The 22070-nt window shown below is 42.5% G+C and overlaps 1 protein-coding gene across 2 annotated transcripts in view; it reads right to left on the reverse strand.

Annotated features, from left to right (window-relative positions):
* Window positions 1-22070, reverse strand: part of MAML3 (mastermind like transcriptional coactivator 3) — a 388165-nt gene that overhangs the window by 7551 nt on the left and 358544 nt on the right. Inside the window, exons 3-4 of one of the 2 annotated variants that reach the window (XM_073572130.1) lie at window positions 11242-11469; window positions 7885-7966 (exon numbers count right to left, since the gene is read on the reverse strand). In XM_073572130.1, coding sequence (XP_073428231.1) covers window positions 7885-7966; window positions 11242-11469 — 310 coding nt within the window. Of the gene's footprint in view, window positions 1-7884; window positions 7970-11241; window positions 11470-22070 lie in introns of both variants that reach the window. The other variant, XM_073572129.1, reaches the window with a different exon arrangement.

Consider the following 22070-nt stretch of genomic DNA (forward strand, 5'->3'; position numbering starts at 1 on the left):
GTTACACTGGGGTTAAAATGCGTGGTCAAACATGTTTAACCTTGTTCAATATAGTAAGTGAAAAGCCACAAGTTCTGCTTCTTTGAATTTTTTCTATACAATTCCTAAAAAATCCCTGAAGCTAAAGCTCTAGTAAGTAGAGGAGTTGTTCACTATTGGGTAGCTCCACTGCCCATCATGGAATAAAAAACTGTGCACTTACCTCTCAGGGAGGTGCGGTTCCTCTGATCGCAGCTCTGTGTTCCCCAGCAGTCATGTGACTTTGTTAAGTCACATGACCACTGCAGCCAATAAGCAGGCTTCAGAGCTGATGTCTACTCTGATGGAATAGCAAAGGCTGCAGACGATCGGAGATGATCAGAGGAACTGCTCCGGTCTGTGAGGCAATTAATTTGTTAATTTGGCAATACAATGGCGAGACTTTTTTACAGATGCTAAAGGGGTTCTCTGGGGAAAATAGATAATAGAAGATAGAAAATGTTAATATAAAATCCTAAATACCTTTAATTTGTAAATCACGTTTGTTTTGTCTAGGGTTGTAATCACTACAGAGTGAGAATTCATGCTGTCTTGTTACATTGACAGAAACAGAATGCTAGAATGTTACTAGGACAAGTGCCAATGAGCATGTGCAGTAGGAAGCTCCCCGCTGCGATCCTGAGATGCCGCCACCGTGTACTGTCAAGTTATATGTAGGCCACAACAGCGGAGCTCCCTGCTGCACATGCTCATAGAAACCTGAGCTGCCCTAACATTTAAAGGGGTTGTCCACTACTCAGACAACCCCTTCTAAATATTTAAGTTTCCCCTTTGTAAAATAGTAACACTTAGACTCACCTGCGGTGCTGGCGCCATTCCTGCAGAGTTGACACTGGCTCTCATTTTTATGTCATGCGGTCACTGTGGCCAATCAGCACTGGCTTCATTCTCCCACACCATCAGAGGAATCACACACATCCGGAGGAAGTGAGAGCTGCTGCTTCTGATCTCTCACTTCCTCTGGCTGTATGTGATTCCTCTGATGGCGGAGAGGGTGAAGCAGCCGCTGGTTGGCCACAGGGACCGCATGAGGTAACAATGTCATGAGAGCCCTGATAGAGCCTGTGCCGACACTGACGGAACGGCAACACCACTGGAGGTGAGTATAGCTGTTATTACAAGGAAGAAACGTAGGGATGCAGTAATAAACAACACCTTTAAGAACAGGTGTCTGTCATGGTAACAAGATGGAGGCTATTTTAATTAACTATAGTGATTATCTCCCTAGATAAAACATATGTGATTTGCTAATTAAAAGTATTGAGCATGGATACAGTGGAGGTTTAATGACTCTGGTTATTAATTGATTTTAAAACTGAAAACGCTTCAAAAAGCACCGCTATATATGACTGGATAGAGTGGCGCGGTATAAAACCCCTATAGTAGGTGCAGGAGACAGCAGTATCCCCCTAGCTACGCCTCAGGCACAGGACAACGCTGTCACACCTGAAGTGTGAACAGTACCTATGTCCATTGCCAATAGTTTTAGGTAAATGTATCTAGGCCGTTACTGCACACATCGCTTTCTACAGTCTTCACGGCGCACAATGGTAATAGTGCACAGCCCACACTCCGCTCCAATAATACAGGATGAGCGGTAGGAGGAAACGTCAGACAGAAGAGCAGGGTGATTGAAGCCGCTGTCTCGGTGTCTCTGGGTGGCATAAAGATATAGGCAGAGCAGCAGGCTTTATCATGACATGATGAATTATTATCACCCAGGGGCTGGGAAGGCCTGATCTATGCAGTAATCCCAGCGGCAGCGGAGAGGTCAGGAGCATCAATCTTGGCTTTACTATTTCCAGATTGCAGAATGTGTGTGACATGCAGTCAGGATAACTTACACAGGGAGCAGACACAGGTGTCATTGCTCCTGTGCGGCCATATCTCTAAAGCCATTGTGAAGATAACAGGCCTCCATTAATACTCCAGGCTTTTGTTTTATTTTCCTACCATTTTTTTTTCCATGGAAGAACACTATAGTTTACCCTGCACTTTATCTTTTGCCAAAATATACAGCTGACCAGTAAAACACAAGACTTCAGATGACCATTTTCTGAATGACTTGTTCATGGCTGGTATCTGAAGGCTGTTGTCTTGGACGTCAAAGTGTTAAAATGACAAATCATCAATGGATCTCTGCTGTTATCTGTGGCCTTGTCTAGACTTTTATTAATAGGCTGGAGACCTGTCATTGGGCATGAGTGACTTTGTAAATGCAGCAACAAACCACAGCTGAAAAGGCAGATGAATTTATCCATATATATTTGCCAGCGGTCTACAACTGTCATACACGTTCATGTGATGAGAAGGAGGCAATAGATGGGAGAAAATAATTGACATCGCTATTGTGTGGCAATATCAAATTTCATTACAGAAATGTTTTACAATTTTCTGAATGGAGCAAATAAATAAATTATAAATTTTGTTACATGAATATCTTAAAGGGATTGTTCATTATACAGACAATGCCTTCTGAATCCATATGTTTCCCCCCAAATAAAATAATAAGACTGATACTCACCTTCGGTGTGGCCGCCGTTCCAGTGGTGTGAGCACAGGCTCTCTTGGGGATTGCAAGACATTGTTATGTCATGTGATCCCTGCTGCCAATCATCCTTGGCTTCACTCTCCTCTCCTTCGGACAAATCATGAGATCCGGAGGAAGTGCGAGAGCAGCCACAGCTCATACTTCCTCCCGATATCAATTATGTATGTAGGAGAGGAGAGTGAAGCCAGTACTGATTGGCCGTAGGGATCATAACAATGTCATGCGAGCCCTGGGAGAGCCAATGCTGACACCGCTGGAACAGCACCCGCACCGGAGGTGAATAAGTGTTATTATTTTACTGTGGGGAAATAGGGATTCAGAAGCAATAGTTCATGTAGTGGACAACCCCAGAACATCATGTCACAAAACATCCCCACCATCCAGGAATGTCAGAGAATTCCAGAAAGGTGTTACCTGGTTAATGAAAATCATTTTGAAATATTCTACTAGGACATTCTGACTTGACAGAAATTACATAGGTTGATAAAGACCTAGGTCCATCAAGTTCAACCTTTCTCCACCAATTGCACATTTTTTCACTAAATTAAGTGGAGCCCACAATGTTATGTGTATTGAGGAACTCATCCAGCAATTTTTAAAGGCTGTTATAGTGTCTGCCATTACTATCTCTTGTGGTAGGGCATTCCACATTCTGACTGCTCTAACTGCAAATAACCCTTTCCTATTTAGCTGCCAGAATCGCCTTTCTTCTACCCGTAATGAGTGCCTCCTAGTCCTCAGTATGGTCTTTGGAAAGAATAAGTCATGCTCCAGTCCCTTGTACTGACGACACATATATAGTTATACATGTAAATGAGATTTCCACTGAGGCGTCTTTTTTTCTAAGCTAAACAAGCCCAACTTTTACAACCTCTCATCCTATGAGAGGCCTTCCATCCCTTGTAATAATCTAGTTGCCCGCCTTTGAATTGACTCTAACTTCTGAATATCCTTTTTTAAAATGTGGAGCCCAAAACTGGATCCCATATTCTAGGTGTGGCCTTACAAGCGGTTTATAAATGGGTAATAATACGCTGGGATCATGGGAGTTTATCTCTCCTTTTATACGCCCTAAAATCTTGCTTGCCTTTGCGGCTGCTGCCTGACATTGAGGACTGCTGTTCAGCTTACTTGTAACAAGAATACCTTCTCCTGTTCTGTAGTCCCATGTATGGTCCCATTTATTGTATGTGCAGCAATAGGATTTGTTAGGCGTCAGGTTTCTGCGTCTGCTCTGCAGGAATCCAGACCCTTACATTCTGCGGTCTCTTGCTGTTTATCTACCACAGAGGAGATTGCCTTGCAGCAAATCTCTCCAGGGGGCTAAGTCCCTCTGTCCTCCTACTGAGCATGCTCATGAGACGATTTCCCATTAGAGATCGGGAGTCATGTGCTCAGGTCCTGCTCCAGATCTCATTGGTCCATCTCGGAGATCCGGAAGGTCCCGGCTAATATAAAAAGCGCGCATGGCCGTTCCTCCATGCGCTAGAATAGTCTCTAGTTGCTACTGTGTGAATGATGATGGATGTATGATTCTGGTGAATGACTCAATTGAAATCCCTTCCCTCTGATATTACGTATGTGGACAGGGACTAAGCTTAGAGTCAGTGCCTGTGCGCCACTACTACATCATCCACAGTTGCTAGCGTCTGACATTGCGCTTTCGTACTAGCTTTGTCGTCTAGCGGCAGTGTCCTACGCTGCGCTGCAGTTGCAGCCCTCCTTGGCGTCCGCAGTTGCGACGTTGCACGCACGGTAGGTCTAGACGGACGCAGTTCCGCTGTCTTTGGCTCTGCTCCTGTGACCAGATACCATGTGTGCATTTACTCTGAGTACTGTGACTCCAACAGGCTCAGCCTTATTGTATTTGTCTTTGTTGGCACTTCTGTGACTTAACAGAGATTGCTCTGCGCACCTGGGTGACGTTTAACCCATGTGCGCATTTCCGCCATACTGCTTGCCTGCCACCACTTAGAAGCAGTCATATCATCTACTGCACGGACCCCCGTGTGGGCACTTTATTATTATTTTTATTTAGTGCGTTCCGCTGTTCCTAACAAGGATTACTCCGTCCTAGGTGCATTATTCTACGGTTATCTACATTAACTCTCATTTGCCAAGTGTTTGCTTATCTTATCCAGATTATTTTACATTATTGCACTGTCAAGGTCAGATTTTAGTATCCTACATAGTTTGGTGACGTCAGCAAAGACTGACACTATACTCTCAATCCCATCCATCAGGTCATTAATAAAAAAGTTAAAAAGAATCGGCCCTAGCACAGATCCCTGCGGTACCACACTGCTGACTATATCCCATTTAGAGAACGCACCATTTATGACAACTCTTTGTTTCTTGTCATTTAGCCAATTCCTTACTCATCTGCATATAGTTTCCTCCAGTCCTTGCCTCTGTAGCTTTAGTATAAGGCTGTTATGCGGTACAGTATCAAATGCCTTTGCAAAGTCCAGATAAATCACATCAGCCACATTACAAACAACACCTAGATTTGCACTCCCCTCTCATAGAAACCCAACATGTTGGTTGGACAAGTGGGTTAGTCATTTACAGTGGGGAAAAAAAGTATTTAGTCAGTCAGCAATAGTGCAAGTTCCACCACTTAAAAAGATGAGAGGCGTCTGTAATTTACATCATAGGTAGACCTCAACTATGGGAGACAAACTGAGAAAAAAAAATCCAGAAAATCACATTGTCTGTTTTTTTTTTCATTTTATTTGCATATTATGGTGGAAAATAAGTATTTGGTCAGAAACAAGCAATCAAGATTTCTGGCTCTCACAGACCTGTAACTTCTTCTTTAAGAGTCTCCTCTTTCCTCCACTCATTACCTGTAGTAATGGCACCTGTTTAAACTTGTTATCAGTATAAAAAGACACCTGTGCACACCCTCAAACAGTCTGACTCCAAACTCCACTATGGTGAAGACCAAAGAGCTGTCAAAGGACACCAGAAACAAAATTGTAGCCCTGCACCAGGCTGGGAAGACTGAATCTGCAATAGCCAACCAGCTTGGAGTGAAGAAATCAACTGTGGGAGCAATAATTAGAAAATGGAAGACATACAAGACCACTGATAATCTCCCTCGATCTGGTGCTCCACGCAAAATCCCACCCCGTGGGGTCAGAATGATCACAAGAACGGTGAGCAAAAATCCCAGAACCACGCGGGGGGACCTAGTGAATGAACTGCAGAGAGCTGGGACCAATGTAACAAGGCCTACCATAAGTAACACACTACGCCACCATGGACTCATATCCTGCAGTGCCAGACGTGTCCCACTGCTTAAGCCTGTACATGTCCGGGCCCGTCTGAAGTTTGCTAGAGAGCATTTGGATGATCCAGAGGAGTTTTGGGAGAATGTCCTATGGTGTGATGAAACCAAACTGGAACTGTTTGGAAGAAACACAACTTGTCGTGTTTGGAGGAAAAAGAATACTGAGTTGCATCCATCAAACACCATACCTACTGTAAAGCATGGTGGTGGAAACATCATGCTTTGGGGCTGTTTCTCTGCAAAGGGGCCAGGACGACTGATCCGGGTACATGAAAGAATGAATGGGGCCATGTATCGTGAGATTTTGAGTGCAAACCTCCTTCCATCAGCAAGGGCATTGAAGATGAAACGTGGCTGGGTCTTTCAACATGACAATGATCCAAAGCACACCGCCAGGGCAATGAAGGAGTGGCTTCGTAAGAAGCATTTCAAGGTCCTGGAGTGGCCTAGCCAGTCTCCAGATCTCAACCCTATAGAAAACCTTTGGAGGGAGTTGAAAGTCCGTGTTGCCAAGCGAAAAGCCAAAAACATCACTGCTCTAGAGGAGATCTGCATGGAGGAATGGGCCAACATACCAACAACAGTGTGTGGCAACCTTGTGAAGACTTACAGAAAACGTTTGACCTCTGTCATTGCCAACAAAGGATATATCACAAAGTATTGAGATGAAATTTTGTTTCTGACCAAATACTTATTTTCCACCATAATATGCAAATAAAATGAAAAAAAAACAGACAATGTGATTTTCTGGATTTTTTTTTCTCAGTTTGTCTCCCATAGTTGAGGTCTACCTATGATGTAAATTACAGACGCCTCTCATCTTTTTAAGTGGTGGAACTTGCACTATTGCTGACTGACTAAATACTTTTTTTCCCCACTGTATATCCTAATTTATTAGTCATGGCACACAACGGATGCAAAGCGAGGCTCTCTCTCTAGAGGAACTGGTATGTGAATATAATGGGCATTACCTAATCCTCCATTTTTCCTTTGCGGATGCTGTAGGAAATTAAACACTTACTTACAGAACACCATGAAACTTCTTTTGAGTAAGTGGGTGGGAAGCAAATTTGGACGATGATCAAAAACGGACAAGTGGCCAATACCTTTATTGTGTGATTATTTCCCATTATTTAAATAATACCATCATACTCCACATTAGTGTATACTCACATTGGCTCGCAAGCAAGGTTTCCTATCCATCAAATCAATGTAGTGCAAATAAATTACATTTAAACAATTGAAAGAAATGTTGCTCTGCTCTAGGAATAATGTCCAGAAGATTCCTTTCACAACACTATAGGAACTTGGGCTAGAAAAGTAACACGGCAGAAAAATGGCCCATGTGTATGTGGAACGATGCTTTGGCCGATCATTCGGAAGACAGCGGTCTCCGCTGACTCTCACATACACAGGAGTGTTCATCTGGCCTTGTTGGCTTGCTTTTCTCTATGAGAAAGCCGCCGGTGGATGTGTCAGCCGGCAGTGCGATCTTGAGTATGAAATTGGACATGTCTGATCGACATCTCCTCTGGCTGGCATTCGGCCGGTGACCAAGTACATAGAAAACTGATGGCCAAACCTAATCACATTAGCGGGTTCAGCACACATTAGTCTAATGTGTATGGGGACTGTTTCCAAAAATGCAAAGTCCCTGTCTAGCTTTGGAAAGTATGTTGTCTCTGAAATGTCACAGCACTTCAGAGTAAAATACATACGGCTACATTATCAGAGATGGTCTCTGAATCATGATGCCAGTGGTCCAAACAACATGAATCTCTTTACATGTTGAATAAATGGCTCGCTCTCCATTTGCACCCAATTGATAACAAGTTATTCGACTGCCTGTTGACATTAGTGCAGCCCAGAAGATATCAGCGTCTTCTTTTGGTTGATATGCACTTTACAACTGAACTTTATGGTCAATGCTTTTAGGTGAATTCTTTTACATAGGGTGGGACAACTTCAATTGACAAATTTATCTAAGGCGTGTTCTCACCTTGAAAAGGATTGACTTGCTGGACACCATAAGGATTCCTCTGCTGCTGGAGATGCTGTCGGCTCATGTGCGGCTGCTGTAACTGCTGTGAAGATAAGAGAATGATGGTAAAAGAAAAATCAGAAAAGCTGAGTACATATAATGGTGTGAAGATCCCTGTGAAATATCAGTCAGTGTCATTCTGTGTCTGATGCTCCTTTTAGAATCAGGGTAGAAAGAAACAATGACTGTCATTCAAATCTTATATATATTTATATATATATATATATATATATATATATATTTTTTTTTTTTTTTTTCATTGCTTGGGCTTTAAATACCCGTTCCGTAAAAAAAAAATAGTTTTCCCCACAAATTAAATTTATCAACTATCCACAGGATAGAAGACTAAAGTCTGATTGTTGGGGTCCCACCTCTGACCACTATGTACAGTATTAGCTATCTCTGTTAGTCCATAGATAATGAATATGGTAGCAGTGAGCAGATCCAACAATATGGCTCTTACTAAAGAGGATATGTCGAAAAATAATGAGATAAATACCTTGTAGAAATCCCCGAGCTCCCCTGATTCTGCGCCACTATATTGCACTGTGAAATCTCCGCTTGTACCATAATTGGGAGTTTCTTTGTTTGTTTTTTTTGTTTTTTTTCAAAGATACTTATGATGCTCCGTTTGGTTCTTAGCCCATGCAAATCAGTGTGTTTGACCACATTTTAGCGTCACCAACAAGCTGCATTTTGTAATCTGGGTATCTTGGGTAGCCCAATCGGAGACAGAGAGGACCGCCATCCCAGATCAGGCAGATTACTAATGTTCTGTCTAATCATAGAGGCAGCAGTGAGGACATACATGTATCTCTATCCTCTGTCCTTCATAGATATGATAGGGGCTGACCACATACAGCTTCATGATACAACAAAGGATGAGTTGGCCACCAAATATAAATAAACTCCTGTGCCACTCTCGACTACTCTATCATTGCACCTCTATTTTAGATCACCCAGGTTGCTAGCATTACCCTTTTCATTATTTTAATCTACTAATGATTGTAACATTTAATTCACAATTATAAACTACCGGGAAATTTAGTATAATCTGGCAGATTACACTACTAATATTCACCAAGAACTCACTTATTGAGTAGCAACATAATTCAGTATTAATCTGCTATCCACCCAAAGCTGCAATGAAACATAAAGGTATTGACTTCGCGAATCATCATTGAGGTTGTCAAGGTCTTGAGGTGGTGAAGTGACTCTGAAAAAATGGCATCTTTGCTCATCCCTGCTATTGTTAGCTTACAAAACGTCCTCAAGTCAAGAGGCTCTCCTGCACGAATATGTATACGGCATGTAATATGTATGGAATAAAAACTACACAGCGTGCATGAGAAATCATGAATAGACCTAAACATGGCTGCTAGAGGGCACTGCTGCTTCATGGAAAACTTCATTCAACCAAAAAGTTGTCATTTTTTCATTTTTCTCAGCATGACAAATGCAAATATTTTGCTTTCTATCCTGATAAAAAAAAATGTTTTGTTATTTTTAAGCACAGGGAAAAAGATTACATTTACAGTGCTGGTCAAAAGCTTGGACACACCTGTTCATGCAATAGTTGGAAACAAGGAGTAAAGAAATGTGTGAAATAAGCCTGAATATGGGTTAAACCTCTTATTCCTCAAAGTAGGCCTCTTACTCTGATGACAGCGCAGAATAGGGTGATACCCTATGGAGGGAGAGTAAGACAGTGCTGGTTACGCTCACCTGGTGGTGTTGTGACAGGCACAACTCCTATGTAGGCATGAAGGAAAACAGCTGCTGGATCCAGCTGGTGCAGCCCACCTACATGTTTATCCAACTGGATACAGCTTACCCCCCTTAGTAATACTCTCAAGCAGTTTCATCAAGTAGTCACCTGGCTTGGCGTCCAATGAACAGGTATGAGCTCATTTATGGAGTCACCGGCCTTCAGAAAGTGTTTGCAACCATCAAGTTTTGTTTGTTGGAGCAGTTTCAGTACACAGACCCATACACTGTTGAGCCCAGTTCCATAACATTCTAAGCCATGATATGGCAAAAACCACTAACTAAGAGAAAAACACTGTCCATCATTACTTTAAGACAGGGGTGTGGAATCTTTTTTATGCCAAGGGCCATTTGGATATTTATACCATCCTTCGGGGGCCGTACAAACTCCACCCACAAAGTACATCCTGACTCTGGCACTGGTGTCAGGACGTAATCTTTTATTGCATGCCCTTTAGTGTTCAGTAATGAACACTGCGTGTGTATGCTCACAGAGCAAGAAGAAATTAATGAGCTGGTGGCAATCAAAATACAACTCCCTGCCAAAGCACTGCAGTCCCTGAGAATCTGCCCGGGGGCCGGATAAAAGGTCATTAAGGGCCTTAAATGGCCCTTGGGCCTGAGGTTCCCCACCCCTGCTTTAAGACATTAAGGTTAGTCATACTAGAACCTGAAGGTATCCTCAAGTGCAGTCATGAAAACCATCAATTACTTTGATGAAACTTGTTGTCATGAGGACTGTCCCAGGAAAGAAGCCACTACTGAGGACCGCAAACAAGAAGACACTAGTTTGGGCGAAGAAACACAAGGGCTGGACACTATATCAGTAGAAATCAGTATTGTGGTCTGATGAATCAAAACTTGAGATTTTTGGAAAGAACCGCCTTGTCTTTGTGAGGTGAAGAAAAGGTGAGTGGATGGTTTCTACATGTGTGGTCAGAAGCATGGAGGTGGAGGTGTGATGATGGATGTTGTGGGGCTTTGCTGGTGACACTGTTGGTGATTTATTCTAAATCCAAGGCACAATTATCCAGGACTCTACAATGGCATGACATCCTCTCTGATTTTCACTGAGAGGGACAATCATTTGTGTTGTAGCAGGACAATGACCTTTGCAGGGTATGCAAATGCTATGTGACAAAGAAGATGAGGGGTAGATATCTGCATCAGATGACATGGCCTCCAAAATGATACAACCTCAACCCAATTGAGGTGGTGTGAGTTGAGTTGAACCGCAGAGTGAAGGCAAAGCAGCAAAGTTCTGGGAACTCCTTTGAGACTGAAAGCCATTCCAGGTAACCATCTGAGGAAGCTGCTGGTGAGAATGCCAACTGGGGTGTAAAGCAGTTATCAAAGTAAAAGAGTCTAAAGTTTAACACATAATCTGTTTTTTGTTTTCAAAATAAAACATATTACATACCATGGTAATAATCAAAGCAATAGCATAAGGGTTCAAACAAAACAGAAAAAATACAGATGCTTTTATTAATCCAATGAAGAATCATGAAGACAGTAGTGCCCAGAAATCAGAAGCTTATGTTACTTCACCTGCTCAGCTAGTAACTGCTGTTGTTGTTGTCTCTGCTCCCTGAGAAACTGCTGCTTCTGCTGCTCCATCGCATGTAGCTGAGCCCGTTGCTCTATAAGCATCTGTTTCATCATTGCGGCTTGAGGCTGGCTAGGCATGAAGCCCGGAGCCCCTGGGTTCCCACTCGCTCCTGGCACAGACTGTTGCATGGGCCCAGCAGGTCTTGACATCCCAACTGTATTCTGTTCCTGTATGAAATAATGAAATATCTATGATTATTGGCTTAAACAAAATAGTGTTTTCAACCATAATATTGATATTGTTGATATTTGTGGTGTAAAAATCACTGATATCATAGTATAGGCTTGTGCAAATGCGAAGTATAAGACGAGTAAAGGTAGAGCAGTATTAGACTTCTATTATAATGCAACAGTTTGGTAAAAAAAAAAAGCCAAAACAAGACCTTGGATTTTGTATATTTTTGACCTCAAACAATCAGAATAATTCCTGGTATACACATTAGTTAACGAAACCTACTAAGACTAGAGTATTTTCCACCACAATGGAGAAGGTAGCCAGAGTGACGTTATTAGAAGGCACGCGCTTCATAATAAAGATGCCACACTTGGACCTCTGAAATAGAACTGAAAATGTAATCTGTGGCTTTACGCATCCTTCTTGGAGGCAATATGCACATGTATATGCCCCTAATAGCATATATGGACAAGACTGTTTATGTAAGGCAATCCCTTTAATTGTTGGGATCATCCGATAAAAGATTGACACGTCTTATGTATAAGAAATACTGTATCCTCACTTGAGTCATCCTATTGGTTTTACTTAAACAACCCCTTTAGCTAAAATTGTACCATGAAATAAAATGTAATAATGAACATTGGAAACTTATTTATTCCTCTTTGGTTGTCAACCATACATATAATAATATGTCACAACACTAAAGTAACAAACTCATATAGTAATGACGAAATAACATATCTGGACACTATTGTTAGATGCAAGGTAATTAGTCAGAACTATCGGTATTAAACACAATTCATCAATGCTTGTATATAAAAGGGTGGTCCCCTAGTGAACAGCACCATAATAAAATAAAATTGCTTAAAGGGGTACTCCGGAGAGATAAAAAAATTATTCATCCCTTCATAAACTGTTAGAATAACATGAATAGTGTTGTTTTCCACCCTCACACCACCTGTATCATGTGTGATGCTGCAGCTGCTCCTCACTGCTCCCCCTCACTTATGTGACATTTTTTTATCTCCCCAGTGGACCCCATTAATTGGAAATATACTGTGAAGATGATCATCAGTTATCAATTAGTGGTTTAAATTTGTCAAAACAGTGTTATTACCTAACACTGGATGACCCTCAAAAATTGATGAAAAGAACAGAAAAAAATTGGTTCTGAAAGGCTGCCAAGAGGCCTACAGCAAAATGAAAGCAGCTGCAGGAATTTCTTACAATCACTTGTTGTGCACTGCATGTGACAATAATCTCTTATATGTTTCATATGTCTGGCCTGTGAGGTAGGGTGACTAGACGGAAACATCCCATCCCAGATATGTTTTGCCAAAACCTTTATTCAGTTTGCAAAAAGCAATATGGTATGTTCTAATGTAACCAGAGTTAAATCTTTTGCCATAATTCCAAAAGGTATGATTGACACAAAGCCTTCACCAAAAGAACACCATATCCACAGTGAAGCATGATGGAGGCAGCATTATGTTTTGGGGCTGTTATTTTCGGAAGCTAAAGCTGGGGCTTTAGTCAAGGTGAAAGAAATTTTCAAGAGTTCCAAATATCAGTAAATTTTGCATCAAAACCACCAGGTCTCTGCTAAAAATCTGAAGATGAAGGGGAATTTCACCTTTCAGCACGACAATGACCCTAAAGCATACTTCCAAATCATTAAAAGAAATGCTATGGAAGAAGATCAATATTTTGCGATGTCCCAACAGTAGCCTAGACCTTAATCAAGTTCAAATTATGTGGGTGACCTGAAGAGGACGCTGTACAAAAACAAACTGAGCAAAGATTGCCAATTCTATACGTGCCATGCGGATAGACTCCTACCCAACAAAGCATTAGTTTAGGGTTGCACATATTTATGCAACTATATTATTTTAGGGTTTTTCTTTCTTTTCCCACCCGAAAATAATTCAGTTTATTTTTCAATTTAATTATACAGATTAATTATGAATGACAGTAATGGTGCAAAAAATTCTGAAAAGATTCTTCGCAGTATGATTTTTTTTTTATATGACAAAAAACTTGATTTTAACAGATGTGTAGACTTTTTACACCCACTGTAGGTCGCCACCTTCAATGGAGACTGATAAGGGTATTTGAGAAATTTTTGGACAGAAACTCTCCAAATCCTCATCAAAAACTTGAGTTTTTGCTCAGTTTCTGCTCCAAGAACTCAGCTTAAAGACTCTGGCCCCAATTCATTAAGACAGGTGTTTTATCTGGCAGTCTGAATGAGGAAACTGCAGGAATAAGGCTACTTTCACACATCAGTTTTTTGCCGTCAGGCAGGATCTGGCTATTTTTAGAAAAAACGGATCCGGCATAAATTTTGGAGAATTGTAGAAATGGATCCGTTTTTCTGCTGGATCCGTCTAGCAGGTTATATCTGTTTCCTGGGGGCTGGCCAATTGGATCTGAGCATGCACAGACTTAAAAAAACGGATCCGGTGGCTGGATCCGTCTTTTTCTGGATCCGGCGCATTCTGGCGCCCATAGACTTTCATTGTGGCAAAAAGCCGGAAGCGTCGGATCCGGCGCTTCCGGCTTTTTCGCCGGAGACAAAAAACGTTACAGTAGCCGTTTTTTCCAGACGCCGGAATGAGACAAGTAGCCGGATCCGGCAAAAAACGGATGAAGAGCAATGCCATCCGGCACGATCCGGCGCTAATGCAAGTCAATGGGGAAAAACTGGATCCGGCATTGCATTTCGCCGGATCCGGTTTTACAAAAAAAAGCCGGATCGCGCCTGACAGCGAAAAACTGATGTGTGAAAGAGGCCTTAGATGCGCCAAATGTATTAAGAAGTGCACGCCACTCATGACAGCCGAGGGTCTGCTGAAGACCCCCGTACCTGTCATTATGATACTCATGTGAGTGCCGGCATACATAGGAGATCTTCATTTCTGCTATACATAGCAGTGCTGAAACAGGCAGTCAGATTATTGCAAGATGTAAGTCTCTTAAGGGAACTATCAAATAAAGTAATATGTGGGAAAAAAAGTTTTTAAAAACATGGAAAAAACCCACAAAAGTTTAAATCGCCCCCCTTTTGCCCCACTGAAAATAAAACAACAACATAAATACACATATTTCATATCGCTGTGTTCAGAAATATCTGATTGATCAAAATATAAAATGCATTTTCCAGGTCAGTTTTACCATATAGTGAACGTGGTATATGTATATATAAAAAAAACCTATTGTGGAATCGCATTTTTATTTGTTTGCAATTTTTTTCCCAATGATAGGGTATGGTGAAATCAATGGTGCCATTCAAAAAGTACAACTCGTCCCACATATGACTATGTTAAAGAAAAATAAAAAAGTTATGGCTCTGGGAAGAAAGGAAGCAAAAAAAAAAAAAAATGGTTCAGGAGAATGAATTGGGGGCTCAGAGTGCACATACCCTGATGGTGGCCAAAAAGGTAGTCAACCTGAAAACCATGTCTCAATAAGGGCACACTCCTCATCATTCCATCCTTCCCTATCACAATGGCAGGCGGACGTTTCGTATAGTATTGTCTGTCGTCTGACAGGACATTGCACAATATCCGGAGCGGTTTTCTCTTGTGATTTGGACAAATCTTCCCTGAAAACTCTCATTGTCCAATGGTATTTACTACAAGGAGGTTTCTTCTGAAACATCTTCTTTGAACTTTGGCAGATTGAGTCAGGATTATTCAAGGAAAGCCTATTATGTGCAGTATAATAGCTGTGATTTTCCTGCATTAAAACTTCAGTTGCTGCTAATTTGCTCGACAACTAACTTGAAATTAGTTCCAGTATAACAAAGGATTGTAATGTGAAATGGTGAATTAAAGAGACCTTTGTCTCGGCCGCATTAATACATTTTTATCAGCCGAGGAGACAGCCTGTCATTTAGCGACTGCTTATCTTTAATTTCCCAAGGGCACAACATCTACATTATATTATGATTTTTAATCTAGCAGCAACTCGCTCTTCTAGCTGGTCTAAAATATGATCAGACTTGGGACATCTAATAAAAGATGATGCGTCACCCCTCCCATCCAATCCAGCGCTCAGAGCCACATGCTAAATGCCCCCTCTGAGCCAGTAATGAAGTGTTCCACCCAATGAGGCTTAATGGTGTCTAACCAAGGCAATCGTGGAGGGCTGCATGTGTCCTCCAGGCACTGACATAGCCAAGTGATCCTTGGTGCCGGCGATGGGTATGTGAAGGGCGGCTAGGAACATACAGACGTGCGTCACTCCTGCGCTGTCTAGCACTCACACTATGGCAGTGCAGCCTTTTAGATGAGATTTATGCTACATTAAGTCAATATGATCTGAATGACTTCAGCTTCTACAAACAGTCCACGGCATCTGCTCTGTGCTGCCATTACAGTATGCTGTCCTTCACTAAGAAGTCTGAACAATCCCATTTGGTCGGTCATTGTGTATGCATTAGTTTAAGTAAAACTACAAAAGACACAAAACACTTCATTAACCAACAAACAGGGTATGAAACACATCTATTTATCTAATATCTATCTGTCATCTATCAATCTATATTTACTATTTATCGTCTATTCATTAATCTATCTAGTATCTGTCTATCTGATATCTATCCAATGAATACATTTATTATCTACCTATTGTCTATCTAATATCTATCCAGCTCATATCTGTCTATCTTCTACGTTTATGAATGTACCTAGCCAATATCTATCCAGCATCTGTCTATTGATCACTATTATATCTGTCTGTCATATACTATTTCTCGTCTATTGATTAATCTATCTAATATCTGTCTATCTAATATCTATCAATCATTTATTTTCTGTCAATCAATCATTCTAATTCTGTCAGTTTGTCTATCTACCTATGTGATATCTAGGCGTAGCATGGTGGCTCAGTGATAAGGAATCGCTTACTTCCCGCATGTGGCTATGCCCACCATGCGCGAAGTTAAGTGTCTCATGTGCGGTTGGTACCCACGGTGTGGAGGAGAGGAGACTGTCCTCCAGGCCCTGGGTACCATACCCCTGTAAAAAAAAGAATAAAAAATCAGGGTATATTTACCTTCCGACGTCCTGCGCTGCCATCCCAGGACCCCAGCGCTGCAGCGCTAACCACTGAGCCACCGTGCTGCACAATGTAAGGATTCTCCAGTGTGCGGGGACATTTGCCTGCAAGGATCTGATTTGCATACTTCCGGGCACATTTAGACTAAACTGTATCCATTATCACTCAATACACTTGCATTGAGGGAGCGTGTGCCCATCTAGTGAACACGTGATCACATATTGAGGGCATACAACCAGCGCCGGACCAGAGAATGCACAGTGACATAGAGTGACTGCAGACTTGTAGTTTAAGACTAGACAACCGCTTTAGTGGAGTAAAAACAAATAAATAAAATACCTATTTGTCTAATGTCTACCGATAACTACATTGGCTTGCAAAACTATTCACCTCTTGGCATTTTTCATGTTTTGCTACCTCACAACAATAGCACTGTTTTTTTCAGGGTATGCATCAGTTCATGTAAAGAACATGCCTACACCTGTGAACATTTGGTTTTCTTTTTATTGAGAAGCAAACAGCAAATATCACAATTTAACTAAAAACTTCAGTGTGCATAGCTATTCACCCCTCTAAAATCAGTACTTTGTAGAGCATCCTTCTGCGGCAATTACAGCTGTAAGTCACTTTGGATAAGTCTCTATGAGCTTTCAACAACTTACCACTGTGATTTTTGCCCATTCTTCTATGCAAAACTGCTTCAGCTCCTCCTAGTTAGATGGATTCCTATGGTGATCTGCAATCTTCAAGTCTGACCACAGATTCTCAAGTGGATTAAAGTCTAGGCTTTGACTAGGCCATTTTTCCCCTTAATTCAGGTGAGCCTCCATACCAGGCTCAAATCACTGACAGACTGAAACAGGTTTTGCTCAAGAGTATCCCTGTATTTTGCAGCATCCATCTTCCCCTCGACTTGGAAAATTTTCCCTCTTCCTGCTACCAAAAACCATCCCCTCAGCATGATGCTACCACCACCATGCTTCACTGTGGGCATGGTGTTCTTGGGGTGATGAGCTGTGTTGGTTTGGCACCAGACATAGTGTTTACCTGGGAGGACAAAACGTTCAATTTTGGTTTCATCTGACTACAGTACCTTCCTCCATACATTTGTGGAGTCTGACACACATCTTTTGGAAAACTCAAAATAAGCCTTACAATTGTGTGTAAGTAAAGGTTTTTTTCTGCCCACTCTTCCATACAAACCACCTCTGTGGAGTGTACGGCTCATTGTGGTCGTATGGACAGATATCCAGTCTCTGCTTGGGAACTCTGTAGCTCCTTCAGGGTTATATTTGGTCTCTGTGCTGCCTATCTCTAATACCCTCCTTGCCCATGCCAAGAGTTTTGATGGGAGGCCCTTGGTCTTCATGGTGTTGTTTGGTCAGTGGTGCTTCTTCCTTAATAGTGTTTCAGCCTCTGTGGCCTTTCCGAAAAGGTAAAGTGTATATACTGACAGACCATGTGACACTTAGATTGCACACAGGTAGACTTCCTTTCACTAGGCATGTGACTTATGAAGGCAATTGCTTGTACCAGAATTTTTTAGAGGCTTCATCATAATAAAGTACCTTTTTATTATCTACTAGCGTATGAGCCCGGCGCTCTATATATATATACTATATATATATAGAGAGAGAGAGAGAGAGAGAGAGAGAGAGATGAGTGTAGAGCCCCGCCCACTCCGCATAGCCACATTCACTATAATATGCCACATCATCCTGTCAGCCAGAGCTACCGGACTACTACCCCTAATATCCCACATCATCCCGTCAGCCAGAGCCACCGAACTACTACTCCTAATATCCCACATCATTCCGTCAGCCAGAGCCACTGGACTACTACCCTCAATATCCCACATCATCCCGTCAGCCAGAGCCACCGGACTACTACCACTAATATCCCATATCATCCCGTCACAGCCGCCGGACTACTACCTCTAATATCCCATATCATCCCTTCAGCGAGAGCCACCGGACAACTACCACTAATATCCCACATCATCCCATCACAGCCACCGGACTACTACCCCTAACATCCCACATCATACCATCAGCCAGAGCCACCGGACTACTACCCCTAATATCCCACATCATACCATCAGCCAGAGCCACCGGACTACTACCCCTAATATCCCACATCATCCCGTCAGCCAGAGCCACCGGACTACTACCACTAATATCCCACATCATCCCGTCAGCCAGAGCCACCGGACTACTACCCTTAATATCCCACATCATCCCGTCAGCCAGTGCCACCGGACTACTACCCTTAATATCTCACATCATCCCGTCAGCCAGAGCCACCGGACTACTACCCCTAATATCCCACATTATCCGGTCAGCCAGAGCCACCGGACTACTACCCCTAATATCCCACATTATCCGGTCAGCCAGAGCCACCGGACTACGACCCTAATATCCCACATCATCCCGTCAGCCAGAGCCACCGGACTACTACCCCTAATATCCCACATCATCCCATCAGCCAGCGCCACCGGACTACTACCACTAATATCCCACATCATCCCATCAGCCAGCGCCACCGGACTACTACCCCTAATATCCCACATCATCCCGTCAGCCAGAGCCACCGGACTACTACCCCTAATATCCCACATCATCCCGTCAGCCAGAGCCACCGGACTACTACCCTTAATATCCCACATCATCGCGTCAACCAGAGCCACCGGACTACTACCCTTAATATCCCACATCATCCCATCAGCCAGAGCCACCGGACTACTACCCCTAATATCCCACATCGTCCCGTCAGCCAGAGCCACCGGACTACTACCCCTAATATCCCACATCATCCCATCAGCCTGGGGTCAGAACCAGAGCGCTGAGTGGATTTTCCCTGATTTCCATGCCAATGATCCCTTTAATAGAAGCCTGGGGTGAGAATCAGCGCTGAGGAATTTTCCATAACTTCCATACCGGAGATCCCTTTAAGAGAGGCCTGGGATCAGAACCAAAGCACTGGATGGATTTGCCCTGAATTCAATACCAGGGATCCCTTTAAGAGAGGCCTGGGGTAAGAACCAAAGCACTGGATGGATTTGCCCTGACTTCCATACCGGAGATCCCTTTAAGAAAGGCCTGGGGGTCAGTACCAAAGCACAGAGTGGATTTGCCCTAACTTCCATACCAGTGATCCTTTAAGAGACCCTGGGGTCAGAACCACAGTGCTGGATGGATTTGCTCTGACTTCCATACCAATGATCCCTTTAAGAGGGAAGATGTGCCTACTGGATGGAGGATGTGTGATGGGTATATGAGAACGGGAGGGGGGATTCATTTATGTCATGTGCTCTCTGCTTCTTTTTGGGGGGCAGACCATGGCTGGGAGCTTATGTTCCCATGGATGCTAGATTTCTCCCACCATGTCAGTGTCTGCTGAGGTGTTGACAAGTGGGAAAACTTGCTCATAGCAACCAATCACAGCTCAGCTTCTTTTAACCAGCTCTGGTGAAATGAGAGATGCTTAGTGATTGGTTGCAAGGAAAACTGTTGCTCATAGCAACCAATCACAGCTCAGCTTCTTTTGAATAGCTCTGGTGAAATGAAAGATGCTTCGTGATTGTTTGGTGATACACACACATATACATACATACATTCAGTTTTATATAGAGAGATATACTTGCCTATCTATCTAATATACCTCATATATATCTAATATGTATTAACAACTGACTTTTGGGAAGAAATGTTGCCACCTATTCATATGGGGCAACACACCAGTCTTTTGCATGGAATTTGCTACTGAATGCTGTCCCCTTTTTTATCTCATGTCTACGTAATATTTATTTTTGCAAGTAACATAAGCATTTGTATATGACAATACATCAATTATGATAGGATAGACAAAATCAGAACTAGAGCTGTTTAGAAATGTTATATCCAGAAGAAAAAAAAACTAGTATGAAAAAAGCATCTTAATTATCAAGAAATATCCTTTTATATTTAGGAAACCTTCATAGCGAGCCATGCTCAATTACCTCCAGTTTCACTAACGATTATAGTACAGGATTCTAAAGTATAATCATTTTTCTAATTCATTTAATCACGTTTATATTGATAACCTAGAGTGAAGACGGCCCGAAATCTGTGCTATATTCTGCACAAAATTATGCAGCATGATACTATGGGGGTCACTATGGTGGCATCATACTGTGTGTAGGGGGTATAGACTGTGCGATCATCATGCTGGTGGGAGATATGTACTACGGTGGCACCATAGTATGGGAAAGTCACTGTGGAGACATCATACTCTGTGGTGGCATCAAACTGTTGGTGGGCACCATACTGTGCTGGCAAAACTGTGAGCAGCATCATACTGGGTGTTTGGAGCATGGGGGGCATCGCACTTTGTTGATTTAAATGTGGGACCATCCTTCTGTGCATCTGGGGTACTGTCGGGGCAAAATATGTGTGGAGAATTCATTGTGGGGGTATCATACTGTGTGTGGAGGGCATCACACTTTAACTTTATGGAGAGTCATCATACTGTGTAGGGCTATGAAAGTGGTACCTTATTGAATAGAAACACTAAGGACCTTCAGTTGGGCCACAATTTCTGTGTGCGTGTCACTTCTGTCTTTAAAAGTTGTGAGTGATGTAATTCTCTAATTGTGCTTTTGCGCCATTACCCCATCTATTCCGCTGAATATTTGTTTGAAGGGTGGGGGTCCCAATTTGGACTTCTGTTATGTGACTCCATGATATCTATGTACGCCCTCGTTGGAACCCTCAGTGATAACGAGAACATGGCTCTGCAACTCAGTAGCCCTGCTCAGTAGTGCCCTGTCTTGAATGCTTAACCACCACTCCATTAATTGCGTAGGGGACTGCAGGAGAAAGATGGGTACAGCGCTCAGCTCTTTCCAAAAGTTCCCTAGACATTGAATGGAGCAGACAAGGAGGATACTTACGTACCTCCACTCTATTCATGACTGAGGACCTCTGCTAAGCCCCGGAGCAGGGTACCAAGTCTTGTTGACTGGAAGTCTTGGTGGATGAACAGCCAGCGATCAGCAAGTTAAAATGGATAGGGTAAAACTCACTCATTGGTAATAATAACCATGTAAGACATATACAAAACATACAGAACAGACAACGGTAAGACAATAATCTTAGGTAAAGTATACTCATTGTTCTATCATACACTGAATGATGCATTTAGACCTAGTATGACCTGTGTTCTACAATCCTGTCACTAATGCATTAGGAGGCCGCAGCTTCATACTTTGTACCAGCAGATGGTGTTATCAGTCTAATCCTGAGTGTCATTTCCCTCTCTGGGTGCTGGCTGCTCTCTATGCCCCCCACCCTGCCTCAAACTCACCACCTTTTTCATTCCCTCCCCCATACTTGCAGATGGCTTAATCGTCACTACAGTTCTCCCCACCCCTCCAGCCCCCACAGTATGTCTGGGATAATGCTGCTAACGTACAACTAAGCAGTCAAGTGTGACAGCATAGAGCAGGTAGCCTGGCAACTGAGAGCATAATACTGAGCAGATGGTGTGATGGACA

Source organism: Dendrobates tinctorius, unplaced genomic scaffold, assembly GCF_039654945.1.
Source record: "Dendrobates tinctorius isolate UK_male_01 unplaced genomic scaffold, ASM3965494v1 ptg000030l, whole genome shotgun sequence".
NCBI lineage: Eukaryota > Metazoa > Chordata > Amphibia > Anura > Dendrobatidae > Dendrobates > Dendrobates tinctorius.